The sequence below is a fragment of the Cheilinus undulatus genome, linkage group 1 (genome assembly GCF_018320785.1).
Source record: "Cheilinus undulatus linkage group 1, ASM1832078v1, whole genome shotgun sequence".
Classification (NCBI taxonomy): Eukaryota; Metazoa; Chordata; class Actinopteri; order Labriformes; family Labridae; genus Cheilinus; species Cheilinus undulatus.
Window position 1 is genome coordinate 12,480,777 of NC_054865.1, and position 11,034 is coordinate 12,491,810.

At 37.5% G+C, this 11,034-nt stretch overlaps 1 protein-coding gene across 1 annotated transcript; it reads right to left on the reverse strand.

The window, feature by feature from the left end:
* Nucleotides 1–651: 651 nt before the first annotated feature.
* On the reverse strand, nt 652–2,058 carry LOC121511800 (nuclear factor 7, brain-like). Its single transcript, XM_041790600.1, has one exon. The coding sequence runs from the start codon at nt 2,056–2,058 to the stop codon at nt 652–654; it is 1,407 nt and encodes a 468-aa protein (XP_041646534.1).
* Nucleotides 2,059–11,034: the final 8,976 nt, after the last annotated feature.

Consider the following 11,034-nt stretch of genomic DNA (forward strand, 5'->3'; position numbering starts at 1 on the left):
ACAGGACCATTCCCAGAATGCTTTTTAATCCTGTGTCGACTAAAATGAGAAAATAAATTTACTGCCATTACTAGTACATTCCTGGGCATATTTTCACTGAAATCAAACAGTAATAATGGCATGTACGCACCAAGAAAATTGGCTTTGTCACACACATGACTGACAACAGTCAGCAATTTCATGCTGTTATGTCATTCTGGCTGGTGTAGATGTATCCATATGGACTGTGTTTGACAGCACTCTAAAAACTGAAGATATAGTCCCAATAAACTCACTCCATATTAATTAACACAGACCCCGATGTAGAGGCAGCCACTGACAAACATATAAACTTTTATGTGCATGCATAACATACATTAAATGAATTTTCAAACCCCTTGCTGTTCCTGTAAAATTCAATATTGCAAATGCAAACTTTAACAAACCTTAAAGGGCTAAATTTTGCTTATACTGTATAAAAATAATGAAACTAAATGCACAAATGAATACTTAAAATTGTTAAACTCTATCCAAAATTATCCAACAGTTATCGATTATGTCCAACCTCAAATCCTCTAGGACTCTAGGTGGCCTTGGTCTGAGTTTTATGTGCATATGAGAGATATTTTATTGTCTTTTTTTCTAATAAATTAAAACTGAAAACCATAAGAATTATCTTTTATGAACATCAGAGATCCTCAGTGGTGCAGAGTTGTCACCACTGTCATTGAAGCAAGGACTGAAGAATGGGCAGAGTTTTTCAGTGAAGGAGCAGCAGGTGAAGGAGTAGATAATGTCTGCAGCATCAACATTGTAAAAGGAGACCAGACCCTCATCATAATCGACAAATACGCCCACTTTCTGAGGCTGAGACTTCACCGAGAGGAGGACGTCAGGGTCAGTGAGAGCCATGTACTCATTTCCGTTCCTCAGCTGCAGAGTCCAGTATCCTTCTCCAGGACAAGCTGTGATCTGTCCTTTCCTGTGGGCTGACACGCTGACGACTCCTAAATCCCACTTAGTTTTCCCTTTAACCTCGACCTCGTAGTAAAACCTTCCAGAGGAAAAGCTCTGCTTCCCCAACACAATCACACAAAATGAAAACCTCTCTGGATTGTCTGGGAGAGTCCTCACTGTATCACAGTGATTGACTTGTTTTCCATCATCAGACAGGAGAAGTTTGGGGTGTGCTGTGTCTGGATCTAGAGTAACATCCACTGCGTATCGCTGCACCCTCTTCAGCTCAGCTTCAAAAAATGTCTCCATGCCTTTGCTGAGCGCTTCTTTCAGTTCAGCCAAAGCTCTAGCTACAGTACCCTCATATGAAGGTTGACGGAGGCTGATTTCTGTCCAGTTCCTAGAGGGGAGGGAGACCTTCAAGGATGTAAGACTTTGGACAAGTTGGAGAGGGTCATCAGAGTGTGAGAGCTCTTCCAACTCAGCGTTTCTCTTCATCAGCTCAGAGATCTCCTGATTCAGTATTTTGATGAAGTCCTCAGCTTGCTTTGCTGTACATTTCTTCTTCTGTCTGACCTGTTGAGTAAGCTGACCCAGACCTGTCTCCACAAACTGTGTCAAAGCGGTGAAAACCTGCACGCCCTCTGCTATCTCTTTGTCTGCAGCTTCCCTGCTGAAGGTGGCCGACTGTTGCAGCTCTTGTATCTTCGCTTCTCGCTCCTGCACCATCTGCTGAAACTCTGCCTGTGTCTCCCCAAGCTCGATCTCCTTTCCTTGCCTCTCTTCTGTCAGAGGAACAACAACATGGGACTCGTGGTCTGTTTCTGCACAGAACTGACACAGACACATCTGATCAGTCTTACAGTACAGCTCCAGGAGTTCTTCATGCTTTGTGCAGATCCTGTTTTCAAGGTTATCTAGCGGCTCGATGAGCTTGTGTTTTACCAATCCTGACACTTTCTGATGCCGCTCCAGATGAATCTCACAGTACGAGGATAGGCACACAAGGCAGGACTTCAGGGCTTTTAGTCTGACTCCAGTACAGACATCACAGGGAACCTCTCCTGGTTGAGCGATCTCTGAGGCTTTCTTCACCGCCGCCTGTTTGAACTGAGCTGCCATCTCAGATATGAATGTATTCACATAAAGCTCAGGTATCAAATCAAATATCTTTTTACAAACAGGACATTTGCATTTCCTGTTAACTTTCCAGTCAGTAGTGATACAGCTCTTACAGAAGTTGTGTCCACAAGGTGTGGTGACAGGTGCAGTGAACACATCCAGGCAGATGGGGCACAGAAAGTGAGCTTCAGACAGCAGACAGCTAGCAGCTGACATGTTGAATCCTCTGTGAACAGAAATAAGAAAATAAATAACAAGCGCAGTGCTACAACCTCAAGTGATGTGTTATTTTCCCTTTATAGACTTAACTTTATTGTAAGATGTTCCCCCTGGTGTTTTCTTTTAGCATTTGAACTTTTGAGACATTGGGAAGACTGGCTGCTCAGCCGGGTCAAAGTAAAAAAATAAAATGTTAAGAAAAAAGTTGGGTTTCCTGAAAAATGGGAAGCTGTAACAAACTCAAGAAAACTGTGGCAAAAAGTTAAATGAGCATATAAATGGATGTGAATAATTTGTATTTATCAATAGATATTTTGTCTTTGTACTATTTCCAATTCAGCCTGGGCTTGCAAACTTCATGTTTTCTTTCAGCATTTATCTTTTCTATTTCATTTCCCATGTCCCAACTTTTCTTAAACATGTTGCTTACATCATATTTGACTGGACATACATTTTCCTAAAAATCATTGAAATTTTTCACTTCCTGCATTTGATGGAATATTAACTTCGACAGCTATTTTAGATTCTGTCTTAATCTTTAGATTAAAGCGTTCATTAATTCAAGCTGCATTTGTCATTTTTAATAGTTTGACTCCAGAGTAAGTCGATGTAAACTCAAAAACATTTTTGCCATGTTTTAGTCAATAAAGAGGCAAAACTGATAACACCTGATTTGATAAGCCAGATTGTGAAATAATTGTTACCATAACAAATACTGATTTTAATGAGCCATCTGCTTCTGTGTTGACAGATTACCTGCACAATGGACGAATTGTCATAGATTTTGAATTTCCCAACAGTCCAGTTCTAATATTTTAGTCTCCTTGATGAAACTAAACCAAAGTATTTATTGTCAAAGATCTATTCTTGGCTAGTCTTAGTCTCCGCTTCCTCATGGGACAAGAGCTGTCGACAATCATACTTTTAGTCGATGTTAACACTGATTTTATGTGTTGTCTTTATACTGTTTTCGATCACATATGTTTTAAATGTTTTCTTCATATTTTTAAATACTATGCTTTAGCTACGTCACATCTTTTTGGGAAACGGAAAAGTGTAATGACTGTTTTCAAGAAATGTGTCAAAAAGGGGGATCTAACATCTTTTACTTGTCAAGAAATACACACTAAACATAAAATAATGCTGCAATAGATAATCATTTTTCTATCTTAATATAAGTTTGTTTTTCAGACTATCACAAGTGATTATTCTTCAATTTCCACAAAGATTTTTCATTTTCTGTATTGTTACACATTTTACCCTTATTACCATTCATTTATTTTTTACTGTTGAGTAGTTTAAGGTCACCCCAGTAAGTTTTGATTCTTTCAACACTTGGATACTGATTGGTACAATAATATTTGTTGAGAAATTAGATTAGTAAAAAAACAAACATCTGTTTTATGAATGTGCTTGAGAGAAACTACAGTCAATGTATTTGTAACTTCAACTATAACTTAATCATCCTTGAATTGAAATTTGCTTTACATCCAGGCAAAAACCATGCAACATGAGAAACACAATCACACAAACTCAGACACACCGAAACGCATAAATTCAAAACATGTTAAAGAACAACTGAAGGCAAAACCATAATTACAATACCTATTCAGACAGCTGTGGGGAAAATAAAGTGCTTCATATTTGTTCCTTTTTTGAAATTTAGTCGTGAGATCGCTTGAGTAATGAGTCAGTCTTTTATTACAGACAGTGCATAGGAGTCTGCTTGCAGTTTTTTACAAAAACAAGCAGCAAAGTCCTTAAAGTTTAGTATCTTGGACTGTTTCTGATGATGTACCAAGCAGATACCTACATTGTTTGATTTCTGTGTTGAATTTTAAAATTCTGGTGTCATGATAACCCTGGTGAGTAAACCTTCTCAGAATGTTTGTTATATTCTATGTTAAACAACCATATCTTTCATTTTTGTTTTTATTTATTTTATTTATCTATTTATTTTTTAAACCTAAATTAGGTGAGGAAAACCTCACTGAGATTAAAAATCCTTTACAAGAGTGTCCTGGCCAAAACAAGCGGCAGCACAGTCAACAAAGCTTAAGACAAATACTGTAAGCAGCCACACATAAAAGCACATCTCTCATCTCTCTTACAGTAAACAAGTGTTGTGCTTCAGTTTTCCTGTGGTGTCCATATCAAAGATTTTCTGACTAAAAATGAAATTAAATAACAGAAAAACACCATCTTACCGTGTGAATCCTTAAATGCAGGATGAACTGAGTGTTCCCTTTTTCTTGTTGGTGCAGGATCTTCTGCTGCCTGTGGGCCAGCTGTCACTCTTAAGCACAGTCGGGGGATGTGACATCTTTTATTTGGGAACAGCCTGAGAGTTCCACCTCCTCAGCAGGTCATGTGACCCCCTGGAGCAAGGAGCCCATTATTTGCTCTCCTCCCTGTTTGTCATGCAAAATCCTGAGGTCAGTGTTTAATCCTCCTAGTCTTAAGATAAGTGTATGCTTATACATGATAACAGGGATAAAGCTGACCAGCAAGACTGACCAGAAGTGTGTGTAGCAGATAAAACCAGGACTGGACAGTAACAAATGACATTTTCTCACATTACTCTAATTAACAACTTTAATATTTTGTTGTTTCAGTTTCCTCGATGTTAGGGCTGTCCAAACTTTTCACAAAGGGCCACATACAGAAAAGAATAAGGATGACAGGGCCAGTTTGTACCTTAACTTTTGTGTAGATGAGCAGAAACCAATGCACTCATGCTGCTGTGTTCTGCTGTAATCCTTTTATTTTATTCAGTGAGGCATTATGAATCGTGAGATCATTATTTTAACTATCAATATATTTACCATTTACATTAATGTCACATTTAGTCATGAGGAAAAACTCATTAACAAATTTCTTTAGCTTTCCTGAAGAGAGACGGGAATTTTGGGGAGAGAGAGTGGGGGGAGTCATGCACCACGATCCAGATTCAGTGCTGCAGCCTGTGTGTTTAGGACTGTAGCCTCTGTAGATGGGCATCTGTGCTACCACCTGAGTGCCTGTCAAAATGTTTATTTACAGAAGTAACACAGCAGCACTGCCTCGTGTCAAAAATCAAACACACGCCTCATGTTCTAAAAAGGCCCATATTCTATTTCATTTTTAGAATTAGAGGAGTGCCAAATGGAAGTGAACCAAGGGGCTACAGTTGGCCCCCAGGCCATAGTTTGGACAGCCCTGTAGTATATTATACTCATAGGCAGTTATGGCATTAGGCAAAGGTATGCAGTTACCTGGGGCCTGGTGCTCCAAGGGGCCCTATACAAAGTACAAAAAGCAGCCCTGTTTGAAAGGGTTTCTGGTTTTTGAGTATTGAGTACAGTAGTTCCAGCAGCAGTGATACAGTAAATTTACAAGTAATGTCAGTATGCATCGATTAATTTTTACCTCTGTATTAATACAGAATCATCCATGTCCAAATTGAGATGCATGGTGTAAATGTTTGTTTTTAACACCTCTATCTAAGAAAATGTTTGCATTTTATGACCATATAAATACAAAGAATTGTCCAGACTTCTTCTGTTTTTGTTTAGCTGGAACTGGACTATATGGAGCAAAAAACTCTCTGGAATCTGCCAGAAAGCTGACGATAAAGAGGAATTCCATCTGTAAGCATGAAAATGGCCCCAAGCATAGATCCAAATCGACAAAAGAATGGCTTCACCAGGGGCGCAGGTGGCCGAGTGGTTTAAGGCGTGCTCTGTGTACATGGATGGCCCGGGTTCGAAATCCGGCCTGAGGCCCTTCACTGCATGTCTCTCCCCTGCTCTCGTCCCTGTTTTGGACTCCATCCACTGTCCTCTATTTCCACAGGAAATACAATCTCAAAGTCATTTGAAGAGTGGGCACATTTTGCCAAGCTGAGATAAGCAGCTCTGATAGACTCCTACCCAAAAATACTGAACTGTATGTTATAGGTTACATTTGAGGAGAAAACGTGTTGTAGCTGTGTAGCTTGGCCTAATGTTTTAAAACCAAAAAAACAAGCATTTTTACAGGGGTACGTAGACTTTTCAGAGCCACTGTATTCCTCAGAAAAGGATTAAGAATTTTATGATTTTTTTTGCCTCTCTGAGGGATTTGTAGATTGTATTTTATCTTTAATTTCAATTCAATCCATTGAATAATCCCATATATAGTGGTCTTTGAGCAAGCATAATCTATTCAGAGCAGAAGGTTATCATCATGGACCAGCTGCTTTACCAAAAAGATGAAACATTTACAACACTAGTAGATTATTATAATACTGAGCTAACAAGCCGGTAGAATTAAGTTATAGCTACTAAACAGCAATTCATCACAAATATATGGCAGATGCTTGTTAAGAATGCCTTTCTGTTAATACACACCTGAACAAAATCTTAAGACTGTGGGGAAAAAAAACACAAGAATTTGCACTGACAGGATTCAAAGTGAGTTATATGACTGATTTTTATCATTATCAACATGTTTCAAATGTTTTTCACTCAATTTGAGATCACTATTTATCTATTAACAGTTTGTAAATACAGTACAACACAGGTGTCAAACTCAAGGCCAGGGGGCCGAATCCGGCCCGTGGAACAGTTAAATCTGGCCCGCAAGATGATCTCATATTTCTGTGACACAAATGTACAAATGTAAACCTATCCTTGGTGATTTAAGATATCCTTGTTATGTCACAAAGTCTGAAAAAGTAAGGAGTAAAAATATTTAGATAAGTAGTCTGGAATTTGGGAAAAGAAATTAATTTGTGTGTTAATTTCACATTTTCCATTTGGCATCTCACAATTAGACTCAAACTTTTTTTTACTTTTAATTCCATACTTTGAGCATTTCAACTCATAGTTTTGACTTCTCATATCGTATTTTGAGCTTAAAGATTCAGAATTCTCATTTTTAAGTCATATTTTGACCATCTTAACCGATTATTTTGTATTTTACCTCATATTTTCAACTCCTAACTTTGACTTAATAACCCCATAGTTTGACCCTTTGGACTCACAATTTAAAATTTTGAATCATTTTTTGACTTTTAATTTCATGATTACACATTTTATTTCATATTTTGACCTTTTTAAACTCATGATTTTGACTTCCTTTCTAATATATTTGCCATTAAAAACTATTATTTTTCAATTACAATTTCATGTTTTGACCTTTTTGAAATAATAAATTTATTTTTCTCAGATTGTGAGCCTTCAAACTTATCTTTTTAACTTTTTAAATGTCAAAATTGTTTAACATCAGTGCTGTTTTTTTTTCATATTTTATTACTGGTGAAACAAGGTTGACAGTTTATGGTAAAAAAGGTGACCCTGTTAGGCCCTCAGGTTAGTCCTGAATCCAGAATCTGACCCCTGCTGTGATTGAGTTTGACACCCCTGCAGTACAAGATGTACCATTTTGTTTATGGAGTCACCGAAGCTAACAACATAAAAGTTTCTGATAGTACTGTAACTTTTGATCTCATCAGTCAGTTTGACCTCCAACTCCTTTATCACAGATGAGACTACAACAGTTATCTCTGATCAGCCTGATATCGTCTTTTCACTACATGATTTCAGTCTCTAATGCCTGATTATCATGACTGTCATCATTACCTTTGGTGTTACTGGGATTATTTTACTGCATTATGTACCAATAAAAAGTTTAAAGTTTACCTTTGCTATTTATGTAGGCATTTTCCTCATGCAAACAACATAAACCTCAAACAAATAAGGTAGTTTGGGAACAGTCATCTAAGATGTATGCTTCATTATACTGGCGCAATAGGTACAATTTTTTTATTGTTACAGCATTGCATTATTACCACAAATAACTTTAATCTACTCACCTTCACTTGTTTCCCACTACACACAGGCACACACACTATCACACTATCACACACACACCTCAGCTGGTCAGTATTGCCTCTCCTCCTCCTTCCCATCTTTACCTACTTGTGTGATCTTTAACCATTCTCAGCTGCAGAGTGATGTTTTCTAAAGGTCTTTTTAACAACTCGTGAAATGTTTCTTGCGGGGCCGTGTGTGACCCACTCAAAGACGAGACTCGTTCATGACATGAAGCGTATTAACGATCAAAACTGGAGGATTCAGAGCATGTCAGATACAAAGTGTGCAGAGAAAGCAAAGAGAGGTAATTGATTGGTTTATAAAGATGATCTTCTGTTGGTTGCTATCAACTACCTGGATGGGCTGAGCACCAGGGTGCTACAGACACACCACGGCTGGAGTATTTATGGTGCATTTCAGTCATCATAAATGCACCCTGAACTTTGAATCCCTGCTTGTTCTTGAGCTAATCTCAAGGCCACATGAAGGTTGGAGGTCTGTAGTGATTGACTCTGCAGAAAGTTGGCAACCTCTGCTAACTATGCGCCTCAGCATCCACTGGCACCGCTCCATCATATTACATGACCTACCACTTGGTGGCTGAGTTGCTGTCGTTCCCAGTCGCTTCCACTTTGTTATAATACCACTGACAGTTGACTGTGGAATATTTAGGAGTGAGGAAATTTCCTGACTGGATTTGTTGCACAGGTGGCATCCTATGACAGTAGCTACCACGCTGGCATCCTATGACAGTAGCTACCACGCTGGAATTCCACTCCACCCCACTCCTGAGAGCGACCCATTCTTTCATAAATGTTTGTAGAAACAGTCTGCATGCCTAGGTGCTTGATTTCATACACCTGTGGCCATGGAAGTGATTGAACACCTGATTTCAATTATTTGGATGGGCGAGTGAATACTTTTGGCAATATAGAGTATGAGCTACTAGCTGATGTTACAGGTTTGGTGTAGCTAAGGCACTTTATCATGGGCATACAGACTACTGAACTGTACTTAAGGGGAGACACTACAGGTAATTGGCCTGAAGTTACATGTATCTAATAAAGTCATCGAAATTACTGCGTTGATATGCAAATCATGCACTAACTAGTTAAAGTGTGCCAACTTGCATACATTTTCCAAGGCTTGCAGGTGAATAGGATAAAAAAATGAACTAAAACATGTCAACACTGTCAATTACAGAAATCTACAGATGAAAACAGACAGAGGGAAGTAAAACAAACATCATTTTAATGTTTATTTTGTTTGTTGTTTTTTTTTCTGTTTGAGAGAGCAAGAGAGAGACGGCACGGATGCAAAATAGACAAAATCTCAAAATTAACCAGTACATGAAAACACCAAGTTTTTGCCTGTAGAGTCCATTTTTAAACAGCAGCTACATCATTTCGATTGTAAGCTCCCTGTCTAAAAACAAGTCATTTTTTTAGTTTGTTGTTGATAGATAAAAATCCATACAGGTAGACAGCCCTCCTTCAAATATGAAAGGTACACTGACACTAAGTTCATGTCTCCATCAGTTAGTATGTGCAGGGGAATAACAATATATATTACTATGATAATAATAAATATATTTTTTTTTATTTATTGGTTTATTATTATTATAATTATTATAATTATTATTATAGTTACTATTATTATTATTATTATTATAAAAATAGTAATGGATCATTAATATATTCGGGAAATTACTCTGGCTATAGAAGCTCAAAAGTAATCAAACAATTAATTCTAATCTTGTCTGCAACACAATGCCATTTTCATTTTCTCAATAAATTTCTTTGCAGTGACTTTCAGTAACACTGCACTGTTTGTTTCCAGTAAAATTAACAAAGTGAGCAGAAGAGGAGCACTAGCAAGCATACAGCATGCACTAAGCCTAATTTTTGCAACTAAACATCAGCCTAACTGCAGCCTGAGGTTAGGATGAGTCGCTTATTTTTGGAGAAAACAGTCTTTTTCAGTTTTCTGTGAAGATTGTGTTTATTTTTAAAAAAGAATTTCATTCAACAACACCAAAATAATTAAAATAATGCATCATTTTTGCAAATATGAATAAAATTGCAAAGATGATGCATAATAAACTGGTAAGAAAGTCAGAGATGTGCTACTATTTGTTTTCAAAAACTTTTTATAAATAAAGAGAGGTGGCCGTTTTCTCACTTGATCCCCTGACCCCCAAAATATCTGTGCATGTCCCTGTGGAATGTGGAATGTTCTAGAACCCCTGTGACATTATAACATTCTATGCATCATCAGTGGGCAGAATATTGTACTAAGATAGCCCACAATTCTCATTGTCACACAGACTTCAACAGTGAGCGAGAACTTCTTGAGAGAGCCAAGAACAATTCAGGATTGTCGTTTTCTCTCAGCATTTCAGCAGTGAAGGATATTATTTTAAGAATAATGTCATCAAAATCTTGGACACCAGAAAGCACTGCTCAGTGCTCAGAATTCAGTGTGAAAACAAGTAAGTATTTCAGATAACACTGACATTTTTAGGTGTATATTCAGTAGGATTTAAGTGAAAATGCAAACTACTGAAACTTCTGAAAAATACACTGTAAAAACTTACATTTTAGTGTGTATTTGTGAAAGTTAGTTATCAATGGTGTATTAAGGCAGTGGTTCCAATCCCCCAACCCTCCCAGGATCCACTTGGAAAAATTAAACATCAGTTTTAATTGCTTTTTGGCAAAATCCTGACATAATGGGCCTCCTAAGATAACAGGTTCTTGCCAAAAGATCTATGTATAAACTACCCATTACCACAATGATGTATTAGTGCCACTTTAAAAGATAGGCTAAACGTGAAGTTGTAAATTTCAAAGAAAATATGTTTCTTAAACTTCAAAAGTTGTTTATTTGCATGAACCAAAAGTTGAAATTTTGGAGCCTA